The sequence below is a fragment of the Berghia stephanieae genome, chromosome 6 (genome assembly GCF_034508935.2).
Source record: "Berghia stephanieae isolate SIO BIC M18660-M18661 chromosome 6, UCSD_Bste_1.3, whole genome shotgun sequence".
In the NCBI taxonomy this organism is placed as follows: Eukaryota; Metazoa; Mollusca; class Gastropoda; order Nudibranchia; family Aeolidiidae; genus Berghia; species Berghia stephanieae.
The window spans coordinates 11,094,491-11,114,059 of NC_088365.1; the positions used below are offsets into that span (position 1 = coordinate 11,094,491).

At 36.7% G+C, this 19,569-nt stretch overlaps 1 protein-coding gene across 1 annotated transcript in view; it reads left to right on the forward strand.

Moving 5' to 3' along the window:
• The window catches only part of LOC144974466 (uncharacterized), a 452,079-nt gene that overhangs the window by 353,252 nt on the left and 79,258 nt on the right, over positions 1 to 19,569 (forward strand). Inside the window, exon 6 of the mRNA XM_078917354.1 lies at positions 12,410 to 12,523. Within this exon, the coding sequence (XP_078773480.1) occupies positions 12,410 to 12,523 (114 nt within the window). The remainder of the gene's footprint in view (positions 1 to 12,409; positions 12,524 to 19,569) is intronic.

Below are 19,569 nucleotides of genomic sequence, written 5' to 3' on the forward strand. Positions count from 1 at the left end.
GCGCCACACAGACCGGGATTCGATCCCGGGAACTACAGGTCCGAAGGCGAGTGGTATACCACTAGACCCCAAAGACTTCCTTTCAACACTTTTTTCACCAACGGTCAAACTCTTTTCTTATCACAATGTTAATCTTATTATACTGTGTTCAGATAAACCTAAGCAAATATTACAAATCGGAATAATCATTATCGTGGTCTCTAGCATCCACTTCGCCCTAGATCATTTTGCAGCGCTGCACTGCGGCTGACGCCCGGGATTATTCCAGTCCTTTCTTGGAATAGACCCTGAGGACAAATTTTTCTTTCGGGATGAATAAAGGGAATTTTATTTTATATCTTCTGTAGCTGTTCTATAAATAGATCACCATGCTCAGTTTGGAGAAATTCAATTTGTGTACACAGTTATCACATTGTAGCCTAAAAGTCAATAACACTTTTCACCGCCTATTATTTTCTTCACAGGAGTTATCTCCCTCGACTCCAGATCGATCCATTGAGCAAAATGGTGACATAATACGTCATGGATAACACTCTATTTTAGTGGAGAAGGGGGGGGGGAGGGGGGGGGGGGTTAGGAGAGGAGATGTCGTGAAATGTAATGTCTCCCTAGGGTCACACTTTTCGTTCCTTACGGTAAATACGTTACGTGTTCGATTGCTGTTAATAATAATATGATCTTAGTGTGTCACATTTGTCCCAAAACTAAAGTTTCAAAACTCAGCATATATAGATAGAACGAAGATGACGTCACATTGGTCTTTGTTATTGTTATTTGCCATCCGCGTTTATGAGTAATTCTCACCAAATTGTATCAACCAAACTAAAAACGTTCAAGGTTACACACAGTTTTGTCTGTTCGTCCGTTATACTTGCGGATGGCAATGTTGTGAGCTTCTTAGCCAAGTGCATACTATTTATATGGAGCAATATCCATGAAACGTGCTTAACCCTTCTCCTTACCAACCATCAGAAAATCGTCACATTCGTCAACCAACAATTTTATCCCTCTGATTTCTTTTGCACATCACAAAATTTAAAGAAAATTTGTTGTTATAGCTATAAACACTTGACACTGCATTGTAGAGCTCATTTTGCTGAACAATATTATGTATAGAATGTACTTGTTGCTTTTCTGGTTGAGTAAGAAAATTCTATTTTTGTGTTTGATGGGTGCAAAGATTTGTGAAAATTCTGAAACTGGCTGGTAAGGAGAGAGTTAAAGCGCTTTACAAGGGACCCAAGCCAACAGCAGCATGTAACATGCACGACGAGATATGTGGCTATGTGGTCTAGTGGTATGACACTCACTTTCGGATCGGAAGGTCCTGGGTTCGAGCCTCGCGCTCGGCGCATTGTCGAGTCCTTGGAAAAGGCTCTTTACTCACATTCTCTCACCGTACTCAGGTGTAAAATGAGTACCCGGTCGTTAACAGCGTTGTCTTTGTCCGAAAAATTGTAATTTCGCCTAACAGTCATCATGTCCCGTCCTACATGTTAAATGTTGCTGTTGACCAGGGACCCCTTGCAAAGCTCTTTGAGCACATTTAGTGGATATTGCGCTATATAAAGCTCAATTTTTTAAAGATATGACGATGATACAGTATTTTTCCGACATAGAAAACGCTGTTAATGGCCAGATGGTTACCTACTCATTTTACACCCGACAACGGTGACAAAACTGTATGTAACGAAAGAGCATTTTCCAAGAACTCAACTCTACACCGCTCAGAGCAGGACTCGAACCTAGGACCTTCTGTTTTGACGGCAAGTGTCATTACAAAAATCACATTGCTGCACAAAAACAAAAATGTCAACAAGAAAAAAAAAAGAAAGAAATACAGAAAGAAAAGAAGAATAAGATACTACTTTTTTTTTTTAAATAAATAATAATGTGAAATTGAATGTAAGCTTCAATTTAATTACAAAAACAGATCAAATGAAACACCACAGATCTGTGTTGTTTCATTCATCCTGTCTTGTTGATAAAGGGAAAACCCGAAACGTTCATTTCATCTGTTTTTGTAATTAAATTGAAGCTTACATTCAATTTCACATTATTATTTATTTCTTCGAGCTTCGAGCAGCAACATTTACATGCCTATGTTTATTGTCGTATGTATAGATAGAATGCGCTTGGCCAAGGAGTTCACAACATTGCCATCCGGAAGTATAACGGACCAACACACAAACTCTGTGTAACCATGAACTTTATAGTCTGGTTAATACAGTTTAGGAGAACAACTCACAAACGCGGATGGCAAAAACAATAACAAAGGCCTGAGTTACGTCATCTGCATACTATCTATACGATGGAGATCAACCTGAACTGGCAAAATGGCGACACACATTGGAAGTCTCTCATTCCTGAGGTTAGAAAAAAAAAGAAAGAAAGGAAAGGAAAAGAGAGAAAAAAATCTACTTTATGTGAGTAAAGGAGAGAAAGCGTCTGCGATTATCAAGAGTCCATGTTAATGTTAATGTTTGTAATTCTGATCATTTTGACTGTAAATACAATTTTCTTTATCTGAATCATTTCGACATAATTCATGCCATAATATATGTTTATCACATTCTTTAAACGTACTGATAGCCCTATTACCCCTATATGCAAGGTGATAGAGAGAAAATCGGGGAGGGAGGGGGAATAAAGAGAATTGAAGCAATAGTTTTCAAATACTGACACTTAACGCAAATGTGACCATTCGTGTCAAAACGGTATTAAGTCCGGATTAACCAGATGCTAAATAGCCAAAATTAATGCTAAATTGGCCAAAAATACGAATCATCGGCATTGGTACCCTGACATATGATATTCATTCTTCTCAATAAAACATTCAAACTCAACCCAAGTCTGATATTTCTAGCTATAAATTCAAATTTCATCATCTTAATCATTCCGACATAATACCGTTTTGAGACGGAGGGTCACAAATTATCCTATTCGATACCCTAGCTTTTATTCAACATCTCTTAACCACTTTTCCCAACCCATCGTCATATTTTTATTATGTTTCGATTGATTATACCAATCTTTACCCCCCCACCAACCTCACTCACTCACCATCGTTTACCATACCACCATACCTCGAAAGATGATCTAAAAATAAATCTATGTGCCAAAACCATCTGTTGACAAGCTGAGAATAAGATACGGATAATGATATACACATATGCAAAGAATAAGATACGGATAATGACATACATATGCAAAGAATAAGATACGGATAATGACATACATATGCAAAGAATAAGATACGGATAATGACATACATATGCAAAGAATAAGATACGATAATGACATACATATGCAAAGAATAAGATACGGATAATGACATACATATGCAAAGAATAAGATACGGATAATGACATACACATATGCAAAGATAAGATACGGATAATGACATACATATGCAAAGATAAGATACGGATAATGACATACATATGCAAAGAATAAGATACGGATAATGACATACATATGCAAAGAATAAGATACGGATAATGACATACATATGCAAAGAATAAGATACGGATAATGACATACATATGCAAAGAATAAATACGGATAATGACATACATATGCAAAGAATAAGATAGGATAATGACATACATATGCAAGAATAAGATACGGATAATGACATACACATATGCAAAACAGTTTTTGTTTTGTTTTTTTGATTGTTTTTCTTTTGGCGAAAATAATGAATTTTTTATATCAATAAATCAAGATAACACATCATTTCAAATATTATATTTAAATACTTTAACTTTATATTTATTTTAGAACTCAAGCTTTGAAATTGTTTTGACAATTGGAAGGATGGAGGGAGGGGAGGGGGGAGTAGATCAGTTTAATTTATCGATATTTGCGGGAGAGAAAGATGTTTTGGCTATAATGTGTTGTCTACGACAAGGATTAGCCCAGCCTTTATATGAAGAGATTTAGCAAGGCGGAGCTCGTGTTTAAACCATGACAGTAAGGATCGGGCCTGTCAGAGAAAGGTCCCTGGATTATTTTGTGTAAGCGGCTACGTAATCGTCGCTGGTTTGGACAGGAAACAAGTACAATCGACGTCTGTTATCCCGATGTCCATTGGATTGGACTTATAGATATTTTGTTGTTTGTTTTTAAGGGTTTTACTACGGCGCTTGCAACACATTTAGGTTATATTATCAGCGCCAGCGGACTTATAGATAAATAAATAAATAAATAAATAAATAAATAAATAAATAAATAAATAAATAAATAAATAAATAAATAAATAAATAAATCAACGTCTGACTTGTCTTGGTGGTTGGAGAGATAGAGCACTCGACCCTCGCACAGAAAGGCCCCTCTTAAAGTAATGCTAGACCAAGACCGTCTCTGTATCATAGGTTTATAGAAGAAAACTTATGTAACGAAAGCATTTTTGCGTAGACCGTTGAAAAGAATAATTCGCACTTGAGGGGCAAATTGTCTTGTACAAATGGAATTAAGGGGTAATAAATTGCTTCTTTCCTTCCTTAAAATGGATGTGCTCTTGTGTTTATCTACGCCAAAAGAGCGGTAATCATTTGAAAAACAAAATGTAGAATGGAGAGAAAGTTAACGTGAGGAAATGTGACTCATATATAAGTAACTACCCTGAACCATGATCTCTCTACATATCAGATATTTCTGGATTAAGATGAGGCCGAATTAATCCCTGAAGGACTAAGAAATACTGCAGTGCCCTCCGTCCTACTAAAGTCACAAGATCTTTATAGCCTCAAAACTATGGCCCAGGACCGTGACCAATGGAAACAATTAACAACATGGATGGAGAGAACAGCTATTTTTATTGACCATGTCTGAATCACACAATTCTCAGAAAGCATCATTAGGACTGCGAGGCTTACTACTACTACTACTACTACTACTACTACTACTACTACTACTACTACTACTACTACTACTACTATACTACTATAGATACTACAATGTTTTAGTATTTATGAGTCAGATTTTCTCACTTTATCTTTCTCTCCATTTTATTGGCTCGTTCAGGCGCCTCTAGTAAAATGTATAATGCGCAGTTTGCCTTATGTGAAGTCCTTATAGGGAATTGTTTATCGAAGTCATCATTGGAGCATATTTTTCATAATATCAGCTTGCTGTTAATAATAATATGATCTTAGAGGGTTCATTTGTCCCAAACTAAAGTTTCAAAACTCAGCATTTATATGGAGCAATATCCACTAAACGTGCTTAACCATCTCATTACCAACAATCGGAAAATCGTCACATTCGTCCGTCCTACATGTTAAATATTGCTGTTGATCAGGGACCTCTTGTAAGCGCTTTGAGAACATTTAGTGGATATTGCGCTATATAAAGCTCAATTTAAAAATAAAATTTGCTTGGCAAGTGAGTCATTTAATAAGAATTTATTCTTTTTAAATATAAAATTATGTTATGCATTTCATGTTTTATCGCAAAACATGCATGAAACTTTTTAAAAACATCAACTCATCCTGGTTTTGATCATTCTCTCTATTATTTGATTTCTTTTGTCTTGTTTTGTTTCATATCGTTTTTCTATGTTTTTTATTTGTTTTAAATGTTTACTATTTTTTGAGATACTGTCAATTTCCCTTTATGGTGCTTGAAATGGGCTACAGAAGATTTTGTTTATTGACAAAAATGCTGTCTGCCCTTCCATCATCATCCAGTCTGTTTACGCAATGTCTGGCGCGTGCGTGGTATGTGTCCGGACCGTGCGTGACCTTCTGAAAAGGTCCAGATACACCAACGGGTTGCCCTATGGAAACAAAATTCGTTTGTTTGTTGTTGTTACCTTGTCGAAGAAGCATGTTATTTATTTGATTTCCTCGTAAATGTTGCATCTTTTACATATTTTTTTTTTGTAATCGTAGGGAATGTTAGTCTTGGGTGCCCTATCGATTGTGCATGTACCTTTGTAATCTTATAGATATAACTTATTGTGATTGCTTCCTATCTTATTTGTCCCGACGTTCTTGTTCAAGGGGGAAACTTGAGTGTTCCATGGCTTACCCTATTGGATGAGAGTGGCCTACCTTGGTGCATTATCGTTATTGTTTGTAGAATAGCTCAACGTTCAAATGTTTATTTTAAGCCCATGGCCAATAGTCATAACATCTCTCTGATCAAATTATTCTTACAATTATAATAATAAAGGAATAACAATTGGGATAATCGCATTCTCCTCCCTCCCCCTTCCCCTCCCCTCCACCTACCCCCCCCCCCCCTCTCCCACTTCGTTCCGCCGCTCACCCTGCGTTTTACATTTTATTCGTTTATGGTTTGGACACGCAACACGGCTTAATATAAAGCCAATAATCGGAGCGATCTTTATCTATGTTTTCGTCCAACCAAGTCATCAATCATATGATTTGTTGCTGTCCAACGATTGGATATTTCTTCAGAAATGTAAACACGCTGCTTTGTTTATGAAAGTTGTTAACATACCCATGTGTCAAGCTGAACAAAACGACCAATCATGATGTTAGATATTTCAAAAAAACTGTGAACACTATCCACTATGTGGGTCACTTTGAGCACATTATATTCCAATGTGACCAATGACCTCGAGCACATGGAAATGTAATATAGATCGTGACCATTCGCGCCACCGAATAGGCAAAGTTGATGGTATGACCTCAGTAAAGGCAATTTGATTTGTATATACATTCTTCAGCCTATAGAAGATGGACTTTTAATGTGGAAGCTCATCCTAATATTATGTAAAGCAACATTGTCTATGCTTTCGAGTATTGTACTGGTGTCTACATGTTTCGTCGTTTGGGTTAAATGGATGCTGTTCCGTTACCAAGAGTTAAAAGAAACTGCTATGGATAAGCGTGGATAAGCGTTAAATTAATGAAATTATTGGTACCTTTTTTTGTTTTGGGGAAAACCCGATTTTACTCTGGCATAATAGCAAAAGAAATTATGAGGGTCTTTTCTTCAAAAAAAAAAAAAAACACAAAACAAAACGTCTAGACGTCTAGTATCAAGAAATATTTTTCATCCGCACTTTTTTATTTTTTTTATTTTACCAAAATAAGATTTTGACTCGTAATGACGTCTTTACCATAATGATAATTCTGAAAGTCAAATATTTTGATGTTTAAAGTTGTACCCATTGATGGTATTGTACCCGTTGATGGAAATAAGGATACCTAAATCTTGCGTGGAGGGGTAACGATCAAAGTATTCTCTTACTCCTGTGTTTAACCGTTTGAACTCGTTCCCAACTCGAGCTCCCAGGGCACCAGCGGTATTGGGATATCGTTCGGAACTCCAAACGCAGGAAATGTCCGAAGACTCCTACATTCTTTAACTCTCTCCTTACCAGCCATTTTCTGGATTTTCCCTAAAACGTCACACCCAACTAACACAAAAATAGATTTTTATCACTCTAACATAATATCAATAAGTTCTTGCCATACATAACTTCTTTTGCAAGACATGCTCAACAACACACTGTTCATTTTCTTTAAATGTTATGATGTGCAAAAGAAATTTGAATAAGAAAAATGTTGGTTGTATCGTAACGAATGTGACGATTTTCCTATAGTTGGTAAGGAGAGGGTTAAGATGATTATCAGGTGTCTTGTCTACCCTCCAGCTTCTTTATTTCCCAAGAAGTTTGACTTCCATCATGCGATGCATCAAGTACGCTGTCTTCTGCAAGATTCCCTTTAGCAATACATATAATTCTCGGTCTTATTGAGTAACTCTTGCCTTCAATTAGTGTCCAACTAAGGATCTGGACCATACAATTTAAATATGGTGCGGAAAAATTATATTTCTTAACCCTGTCCTTACCAACTATTGGAAAATCGTCACATTCGTTTCGATACAACCAGCATTTTTCTTTTTCAAATTTCTTTTGTACATAATAAAATTTAAAGAAAATGAACAGTTTGTTGTAGAGTAGATGTTTTGCTAAAGAAATTATGTATCGCAAGAATTTACTGCTATTGTGTTTGAGTGATAAAACATCTATGTTTGTGTTAGTTGGGTGTGAAGTTTTGGGGAAAATCCTGAAAATGGCTGGTAAGGAGAGAGTTAAACTTGAAAAAAATAAAATTTTCTAATTTCGATCATTTTGACCTTAACCTCAATTATTGTCGTTGTAGTTGTTTACTCAATATCGATAATATAATATCATTATCGAATAATGCGATATTGCTATTATTGTTACCAGTCGATATTGGCTGTTTTGTACGGAACAATAATAATAAAATATTTTTTTTGTGGAACATCACTAGTGTTGTTATTTTTCATCAGGGAACTTCTTTACGACGAATTTACATCTCCGAAACGAATAACAGTGTGATTTATCGATTCCCAGAGCTGCTCGGAACAATCAATTATTCATCCTTGATTCTTATATTATTATCTTTTCTCCCCCGTTTCAATTCTCTTTCCATGAGGACGTTGGTCAGAGGAAACGGTAAAGACCAGTATTTGAAGGTTATCCCATTTGCTGAGGAGGGGTGGCTGGTTGGACTGTGGCCAACTCCCTGGTGAGCTAGGGAATTTCTCTAAATAATTCAATATCTTTCTGGTAGCGTCGATTCGTCTTTGTGGAATTTATGTCCTTATCCTAGACTCGGCAAAGCATGCTTTCTGTCTTGGTGACCCTGGTTAGAATCCGTCATTGAAAACATCTGATGTAATTCTTCTTCTTCTTCTTCTTCTTCTTCTTCTTCTTCTTCTTCTTCTTCTTCTTCTTCTTCTTCTTCTTCTTCTTCTTCTTCTTCTTCTTCTTCTTCTTCTTCTTCTTCTTCTTCTTCTTCTTCTTCTTCTTCTTCTTCTTCTTCTTCTTCTTCTTCTTCTTTCTTCTTCTTCTTCTTCTTCTTCTTCTTCTTCTTCTTCTTCTTCTTCTTCTTCTTCTCTTCTTCTTCTTCTTCTTCTTCTTCTTCTTTCTTCTTCTTCTTCTTCTTCTTCTTCTTCTTCTTCTTCTTCTTCTTCTTCTTCTTCTTCTTCTTCTTCTTCTTCTTCTTCTTCTTCTTCTTCTTCTTCTTCTTCTTCTTCTTCTTCTTCTTCTTCTTCTTCTTCTTCTTCTTCTTCTTCTTCTTCTTCTTCTTCTTCTTCTTCTTCTTCTTCTTCTTCTTCTTCTTCTTCTTCTTCTTCTTCTTCTTCTTCTTCTTCTTCTTCTTCTTCTTCTTCTTCTTCTTCTTCTTCTTCTTCTTCTTCTTCTTCTTCTTCTCTTCTTCCTCTTCTCTTCTCTCTTCTTCTTCTCTTCTTCTTCTTCTCTTCCTCTCCTTCCTCCTCTTCCTCTTCTCTCCTTCTTCTCTCTCTCCTCCTTCTCTTCTTCTCTTCTCTCTCTTCTTCTCTCTTCTCCTCTCTCTTCTCTCTCCTCCTTCTTCTCTCTCCTCCTCTCTCCTCTCTTCTCTTCTTCTCCTCTCCTTCTCCTCTTCTCTTCTCCTCTTCTCCTCTCTCTCTCTCTTCTTCTCTCTCTCTCTCCTTCTCCTCTCCTCTCCTCTCCTCTCCTCTCTCTTCCCTCCTTCTCTCTTCCTCTCCTCCTTCTTCTTCTTCTTCTTCTTCTTCTTCTTCTTCTTCTTCTTCTTCTTCTTCTTCTTCTTCTTCTTCTTCTTCTTCTTCTTATCCAGTCATCCTTTAAATTGTTATTTTCTTGTTTAGTTATGGTTTTTGTATTGCTTTTTAAGTTGATTGTCAATGGCTTGGTTTGTTTGTTTGTTTGGTTGTTTGTTTTTGTAGTTGATTTTTATTTGTTTGCTTGTGTTGGTTTTTCTTCACGTCTTTTTAATTCTGTGTATTGTCACGTTTAATTCTATTTAATTTTTGATTATCATTAAGTTGTATTTTTATTTACCCAATTTATTCTTCCGGTGATTATTTATTATAATTTTATGTATAATACTCTTTAAAAATGAGTTGCCATGACAACAGAGGTGCCCGTGTTTGCAGGTCTGATAACCGAAGGCAATTATGGGCTTGATTTAACGTTGCTGAAATGGACAATATATTGCGTTGGTTTGAGAGTGTTTCCATTACAACCATGAGCCAATAACTAAAAAACAAACAAACAAAAAAAATAAAAACAAAAAACAAAAAAAAAAACAAAAAAAAAACAAGAGCTTTTATATAGAGCAATATCCACTAAATGTGCTCAAAGCGCTTTACAAAGGGTCACTTACCAATAGCAAAACATAACATTTAGAACGAGACATGACATGACGCCTGTTAGGCGATATTACAAGTTTTTTCCTGACAGATACAACGCTGGTGGTCAGGTACTCATTTTACACCTGAATACGGTGAGAGAATGCGAGTTAAAAGTCTTTTCCAAGGACTCAACTATGGGCCGAACGAGGCTCGAACCCAGGACCGTCCGATCCGAAAGCTAGTATCATACCACAAGACCACATAGCCGCACAATAAACAATTTGGATTATCACACCCCCAAAAAGTACACGTGGCTTCCAGGATATTCAAGCCATTTCTCCATTTAAAAGGAACACTGCGTACTTTGGCTTCGATTATACTAGTAAATATTCTGATGTAATTTCGAACATTTCGGTTAGGCAGCCGTTGTGTGAGCTGAAAAGCAAATACTAGTGCGGCTATGTGATCTTGTGCGTGGTATGACACTCGCTTTCGGGTCGGACGGTCCTGGGTTCGAGCCTCGCGCTTGGCGCATAGTTGAGTCCTTGGAAAATGCTCTTTACTCACACTCTCTCACCGTACTCAGGTGTAAAATTAGTACCTGGCCGTTAACAGCGTTGTCTTTGTCCGAAAAATTGTAATATCGCCTAAAAGGCGTCATGTCCCGTCGTATATGTTAAATGTTGCTGTTGACCAGGGACCCCTTGTAAAGCGCTTTGAGCACATTTAGTGGATATTGCGCTATATAAAGCTCAATTTTATTTTATTTAACTCTCTACGTGCCGACCATTTTCAGTATTGTCCCAAATCGGCAGACCTACCAAACAATAACATGGGTGAGGTTCCCGACCTCCCATGGTGAGCATGGAGGCACTTACTGTGTCTTCTATAGGCTACCCCTATTTCTGTTTTCCAAATTGCTTTCTGTCTTTGTCTCGGAATGAGTAAACTTTGTTTTGTCCTGACCCTGGCTCGAGTCCTTGACTGGGAGAGAAACAGTCGAATGTATAGCTATAGTTTTGGGAGATTATATATTTTTTCCCTTGTAAATCATCTCACTGTTATGTATTGTTGTCATTGTTTTATTTTTAACATGTGAGTTGTAAACATTTAGGTGTATTCCTCAAAGTGAGATCGTGTGCTGGTGTCTGGGTGAGACTGACTTTTAGGTGATCTCAAACTAAGTACTTCGATACTGAGTTCAGATGGCAACCCTTAGCGTGATATAAAGAGAGAGAATAATAAAATAAAGTTTGGTTATCTATTTATTTATTTATTTATTTATTTATTTATTTATTTATTTATTTATTTATTTATTTATTTATTTATTTTCATTTACAAACGCCTAACAAAAGATGTCAGAGCATTTTTTTTTCTAAATGGCTTTTGACGTCTTTTCACCTCCACTTCCGCACAAAAAATTACAGTCCCTTCCAGCCAGACACAGAGAGAGAAATCATACTCACTCTTGGACAAAGATCACGATGCCTCTTGGTCATGAAATCTCACTCACCCGTCAGACAAAAACACTCACTCAAACAAATGTAAACAGACATACAAATAAAAATCTTACTCACTCTCAGACAGAGTGTATACCAAGTTGATAGATGAAGTCACGGATTGTAAACAGTAATGTGGAAACATGAATAATATAATACCTTTGTTGTTGTTTTTTTTTTTCGTGCGTTTGAGGCGAGTGTTTGTTTTTTGTTTTGTTTTTTTTTTGGGGGGGGGGGTTGTTTTTGTTTGTTTGTTTGTTTGTTTTTTTTTTTGTTTTTTGGGGTTCTTTTGTTTTGTTTTGTTTTGTTTTGTTTTTTATGTTTTGTTTTTGTTTTTGTTTTTTTGTGTTTTTTTTTTTGTTTTGTTTTTTTTTTTGGGGGGGGGGGGGGGGTCGGGGTTGGGGTTTGTATTTTTTTGTATTGTTGTTTGATTGGGTTTGTTTTTTGTTTTGTTTTTTGTAATTTGTTTTTTTATGATTTCGTTTTATTTTGTTATGTTTGCTTTCTCGTCTTTTTTTGCTTTTTTGTTTCGTTTTCTCTTTGTCTTTGTAATCAAATCTAACCCATTTTATACTTCACACTTTTGGCTGAGATGATGCTGCAGTTGTTTCCCACGTGACTCGATTAAAGTCCACAAGAAAGTAAAAATTCCCAAAGGAATCAAATCATTAAAGGAGAAAATCTTATTTTGATTTTCTTTTCTTTTCTTTCGTTTTTATTAATGTTTACATTAATTTTTGGTCTTGTTTTTGTTTTTTTTATTTCAGCAACCACGACGTTTGAGTTCCGGTTCAATCACGAGCGATGCGGAAAGTGAGATTACAGAGCCTGACCCCCCGGTCGCTAGGAGAGGTCGAAGGGCAGCGATTTATGAGACAAAGGTTAGTTGGATTCTTGTACACAATATTAATGATTTGTTACTATTTTGATTGGTATTAGATAGATGGTTTGTTGTGGTTGTAATGTTTTTGGTGTTTGTATAGCCTGTGGTGATAGTGGTGGTGTTGGTGGTGGTGATAGTGGTGGTGATAGTGGTGGTGGTGTTGGTGGTGGTGATAGTGGTCGTGTTGTTGGTGGTGATAGTGGTGGTTTTGTTGGTGGTGATAGTGGTGGTGGTGTTGTTGGTGATGGTGCTGGTGGTGGTGTTGTTGGTGGTGGTGATAGTGATGGTGTTGTTGGTGGTTGTGTACAAATTGAATACGATGGTAGTGATGACTGTAGTAAGTATGATGATGATGATGTTTTTGGTGTTTGTATAGCCTGTGGTGATAGTGGTGGAGTTGGTGGCGGTGGTGATAGTGGTGGTGTTGTTGATGGTGATAGTGGTGGAATTGGTGGTGGTGTTGGTGATAGTGGTGGTGATAGTGGTGATAGTGGTGGTGTTGTTGATGGTGATAGTGGTGGAATTGGTGGTGGTGTTGGTGATAGTGGTGGTGATGTTGTTGGTTGTGTACAAATTGAATACGATGGTAGTGATGACTGTAGTAAGTATGATGATGATGATGATGATGATGTTTTTGGTGTTTGTATAGCCTGTGGTGATAGTGATGGAGTTGGTGGTGGTGGTGAGAGTGGTGGTGATGAGAGTGGTGGTGTTGGTGGTGGTTGTGTACAAATTGAATACGGTGGTAGTGATGACTGTAGTAAGTATGATGATGATGAATATGATGATGTTTTTGATGTTTGTGTCGTCAGTAAATCTTGTTGCTGTAGAATGATTGTGAAAGTGATGGTCTTGGTGGTTTTACTGTGGATGTTGTAGATGACGATGATGATGATGATGATGATGATGATGATGATGATGATGATGATGATGATGATGATGATGATGATGATGATGATGATGATGGTGGTGGTGATGATGATGATGATGGTGATGGTGATGGTGATGGTGATGATGATGGTGATGATGATGATGATGATAATGATGATGAGGATGATGATGATGATGATGATGATGATTATGATGATGATGATGATGATGATGGGAGGGGAGAGGAAGAGGAGCAATGATACCGGAGAAGCACTTTTGGCTAATTTGTTGGAAATGGCGATGCTACTTCATTTATAAGCAATCTAGCTTTCGGTCTTTTTGTCATTTTCCATTTACTTGATCTGGAGAACTTGATTAGTACGACTAATAATATTATTGTATCAGTTTTAGAATCAGTCATGCAATTTTATTTGTTCCCCTTTTTCCCATAAACTTGTTTACTTGGTTGTTTATTTTCCTCCTACAATCTTTCTATGAATGTTTATATTTTGTTCTTTATTCATAGCGATTTAATTACCCTTGTGAAAACTTGCTCATGCGCGAAGTAATGATAAGAGAATAGAAAAGTTGTGCTTGTGTATGTGTGTGTGTGTGTGTGTGTGTGTGTGTGTGTGTGTGATTGTTTGTTGCTTGCTTATTGGAAAGGTGAGTGAACTGTTCAGACACGTGCTCCGAAGCGATGAAAATATTCCAGCACAAACCTCAATGGATGATTACTTCAAACAAGGAGCCAAATACAGAGGGCGTACACCAACTTCACTGCCAACAACATTGAATGAAGATCTCAAAAAATAATCAAATATATTTAGAAACAACAACCGACGAACTGATTTCAGCAACACAGTTAAATGATATCGCCCTTGTTTTGTGTAAAATAAGAAACTGGTTACAGAATTTAATATAGAGATGTCCCTGTTGCGTGGGGGGGGGGGGAGGGGTGTTGTTTACTTGTTTCTGCATATTTTGTGTTTGTTTGTTGTTATTTTTTTTGTTGTGTGGGTTTTTTACTCAGAGTTGATTGGACGGTTTGATCTGTTAGATCTGGTCGAAAGTACTCTAGCGGCCTAACAAAGGATAGCAAGCAAAAATTATTATTACTGCCCGTTAACGTTACAGAAACCGGGATAAATTCGGATACCAGTGGCGCTAAAGGACAACTTTTGTCATAATGTTACTCCTCGAACTAAACAAATTCAATTATCACAAGGCGATTCTAGTCCCGTCCTCACTTTTCCCCGGCCATAATCCTCTCACTCGATGTTCCTTCAGAGGATTAGACCAGAATAGAGAATCCGTGGAGTCTACCCCGCGCATCAAAAGCTTAAGGCGATGATCGGCGATTTTCTCGTCTGTACTAGATGGATTATCGATGCTTCAACGAAATAAATATCAATTTTCCCTACATACGCATTCCTTCCTTTGTTCTTTTGCTACGTGAAGATAAAGATAAAGGGAGTAAATCTGACTCATGAATGAACAACACAAAACAAACGACTTTTTGGCCTCAATCTCCATTTTATTGACTCATAATTTAGGCACCTCGATTTATTACCTCACGTGAGTCGAGCGAAATAGCGATTTGGTTTGACGTTGCTTTTAATAAGAATTTATTCTTGCCCACCTTCCGTTCAATCCACAGTTACAGAAATATAACGTGTGCGTTTCTTGGTGTTTGGGTCGCATTAACTCACTCAACCCTAACACCGACTATATCCGTAGTTTACCCGGCTTACTTTTACCCCATGTCTATTTATTACATTTTTATGAGACAAATTATAGGCGTAGTATCAAAGCTAATGTTTTTAGTTTTTCATGTTAATGGTAGTTGAATCAAACTATGCACATGTTCATTTTAAATACATTTTTTCCAATTTTGAAAAGTAGCAAAAAAGCTCTAGGATTGAATAAGTTAATGTTACTTCTCGTATAAAGCAGGTCTGAAACTACCAGTTATACAAAGGGACTTTTTAAAAATAAAGAAGTTATCCAGTTAATTGTCAATGTAAATTTTGCTGCTTTGAAATTGAGTGAAGAAATTAATAACAATGTGAAATGAATGTAAGCTGCAGTTTAATATACGACAACAGATAAAACGGACTTTTTGGGTTTACCCGAAACTTCCATTTTTCTGTCTTCTTATATTAAATTGAAGTTTACATTTAATTTCACATTTTTATTTACTCCAGTTAACTGCCGTACTCTAAAAAAACTCGTATTTAAAAATTTGGCCAGAAAACTCGTCCTTCCAATATCGATCGATTTAAAAGACCCTCATCTTGGCAAAAACCTCTCAAACCTGGGACTCTCGAGTAGTCCCAGGTTTGATGGTTTTTGCCAAGATGAGGGTCTTTTAAATCGATCGATATTGGAAGGACGAGTTTTCTGGCCAAATTTTTAAATACGATGGAACCCATACTCACCGTTAAAGGATTATCTAAACAAAATACTTTGGACTGATATTTTCATTTGCAAAATTTGATGTCCCCTTAACGGTATTGATCGTGCCTTAAACTTGCCCGAATATGGGACAGCTTGGCTCAGCGGTATGGTGTATTTGCTTCATACCCAAAACAATGAGTTTGATTCCCTACCGCACTGTGTAACTTGAGTAAGTCATCTGGCCCAAACTCACTTTGCGGCTCACTCTGAACTGTGGCTAACGCCTAGGGTATTTCAGTCTTCCTTTGGACTAAATCCTAAAGACAACTTTTGTCTTTGGGATCAATGAAAGGGATTTTTAGAAAATATACTTAAAATTATGTTGAAGATCTTTTACAGATGATAATTTCATAACACTTTAAAACCGAAATGGAAACTTGATTGTGTTCCATCATCAACAGTATTTTTTTGTAATTGTTAAACCCTCTCCCTCAGGAAAATCGTCACATTCGTTACGATACAGTCAACATTTTTCTCATGCTCAATTCTTTTATATTCTATCACATAATAATAAGAAATACGTTTATTATTGTTATACAATTTAACACTGTGTTGTAGAGTTCGATTTGCTGGAAAGAATTACGTATAACAAGAAGAGAGTCCCAGGTTTGAGAGGTTTTTGCCAAGATGAGGGTTTTTTAAATCAATCGATATTGGAAGGACGAGTTTTCTGGCCAAATTTTTAAATACGATGGAACCCATACTCACCGTTAAAGGATTATCTAAAGAAAATACTTTGGACTGATATTTTCATTTGCAAAATTTGATGTCCCCTTAACGGTATTGATCGTGCCTTAAACTTGCCCGAATAGGGGACAGCTTGGCTCAGCGGTATGGTGTATTTGCTTCATACCCAAAACAATGAGTTTGATTCCCTACCGCACTGTGTAACTTGAGTAAGTCATCTGGCCCAAACTCACTTTGCGGCTCACTCTGAACTGTGGCTAACGCCTAGGGTATTTCAGATTTCCTTTGGACTAAATCCTAAAGACAACTTTTGTCTTTGGGATCAATGAAAGGGATTTTTAGAAAATATACTTAAAATTATGTTGAAGATCTTTTACAGATGATAATTTCATAACACTTTAAAACCGAAATGGAAACTTGATTGAGGTCCATCAGCTCAAAACAGTATTGTTTTTGTTTGATTATTTTACCCTCTCCATACCAACCATTGGAAAATCGTCACATTCGTTACGATACAGCCAATATTTATTTTCTCATTATTATTTCTTTTATATTCTATCACATCATAATATTAAGAAATATGTTTGGTATTGTTATACAATTTAACACCGTGCTGTAGAGTTCGATTTGCTGGGAAGAATTACGTATAGTAAGAAGTTGCTGCTTTTGTGTTTGGGTGAAAATAATCTATTTTTGTGACAGTTGGGTGTAACGTTTTTAGGGAAATTACTGAAAATTGCCGATAAGGAGTGAGAGCCGAATGGCGAAAGTTGCAACAAAAAAAAATACACATAAATGTAACATAAATGTTATAGATAGTATTCGCTTGGCTAAGAAGCTCATAACATTGCCATCCGGAAGTATAACGGACCAACACACAAACCTGTGTGTATCCATGAACGTTTATAGATAGAATGCGCTTGGCCAAGGAGTTCACAACATTGCCATCCGGAAGTATAACGGACCAACACACAAACTCTGTGTAACCATGAACTTTTATAGTCTGGTTAATACAGTTTAGTGAGAACAACTCACAAACGCGGATGGCAAAAACAATAACAAAGGCCTGTATGACGTCATCTGCATACTATCGATAGTCAGGTTAATACAGTTCAGTGAGCAGTACTCATAAACGCGGATGGCAAAAAAAACAATAACAAAGACCTGAGTGACGTCATCTTCGAACTATCTATACATGTTGAAGTGAGACCATTAATAAGTTAGTCATTTCTGGGCATTTAAACTTTAGATTCCCTCATCGGAATCTGGTTCACTTCACCGCGATGTGATACTAGACCAAATCGGTGAGTCACAAATGCCTCATGGTGCGACCAAAAACACGAGGTGAACTGAGTGTGGGGTTTACCCTAGGGGTACGGTACGGTACGCATTCTGGGGTCACTTTATCCAATTTGAGTTATTGCTATTTTAGGATAACGCTTGGCTTCTATTGAACTGATACAATCTCGGTTATATTTATTTGGACTCGAGCGATCTCTGACAGATGGCCTACTTTTGTGACGTCATTCATATGTACACAAACGAATCCGGCTTTCTTGTTCAATCAGCTCTCCGGACTTATTAAAAAGTAGATTGTAACCCATCGTTTCAATACAGTATTATATCGATGTGAGCCAGATACCAAGAAATGATTTTATAGATAGTTCGAAGATGACGTCACTCAGGTCTTTGTTATTGTTTTTTGCCATCCGCGTTTATGAGTAATGCTCACTGAACTGTATTAACCCGACTATAAACGTCCATGGATACACCCAGTTTTGTGTGTTGGTCCGTTATACTTCCGGATGGCAATGTTATGAGCTTCTTAGCCAAGCGTTAAAATGACAGGAAATGTGACATTCTATCTACTTATTGTTATGGAGATAAAAATAAAGGGAGTAAATCTGACTCATGAATGAACACAAAGTTTGTTTTGTGCTGTTCATTCATGAGTCAGATTTACTCCCTTTATCTTTATCTCCATTTTATTGATCATTCGGCACCCCTATTATTAGTTGTACTACTTTTGTCATCTCATCATCATCACATCATCATCTCTCATCATCATTGCCTTTTCACCTGGATCAGGTATAGGCACAGACAACATTTCCATCTTCTCTATCCCGAGCCAACTTTTTTATCTCATTCAGGTTTACACTCTTGTATATCATTCTTAATACTTATTGTTACTTTGATAAATTAGATTCATTCTTTTCTAAATCAACCCAAGAACTCGACTCGCGTCTCATATTATTTAACCCTCTCCTTGCCCGCCAGAGGAAAATTGTCACATCCTGTTACGATACAGTTCACATTTTTATATATCACAAAATATTTGAAATATATTTGTATTCGTTATAAACATTGTACTATAGAGCTCGATTTGCTGGAAAGAATACTCTTCAACAGTCGTAACGTCACTTCCTTCCTTATGACGCATGGTAACGTAGTAACACTGGCTCTAAACTATCGGAACAATGGCGGACGCCCTTTTGAAATATTTCTCCGACGAGCATAAAAGAGTATCCAGAGGAAAAAAAAACAAAACTGATCATGTTTTGACTTTTACACATTCTGATCACAAGACATATGAAAAGTTCTAGCCAGCATGAAGAATAAAAAGTACCGATTTTTTTGTTTAGAACCACGATGGCCGCTGTTGCTGGGCGACGTGACATCAGCCTGTTGAATCCAATTAACATTTTATATATCACAAAATTTGAAATATGTTTGTATTCGTTTTAAACATTGCATTGTACAGCTCGATTTGCTGGAAAGAATTACGTATAGATAGTATGCCCTTATCTAAGAAGCTCATAAAATTGCCATCCAGAAGTATAACGGACCAACACACAAAACTGTGTGTATCCATGAACGTTTATAGTCGGGTTAATACAGTTAAGTGAGCATTAATCATAAACGCGGATGGCAAAAAAAAAACAATAACAAAGACCTGAGTGACGTCATTTTCGAACTATCTATAGCAAGAATTACTTGCTCTTGTGTTTGAGTTGAAAAAATCGTTTT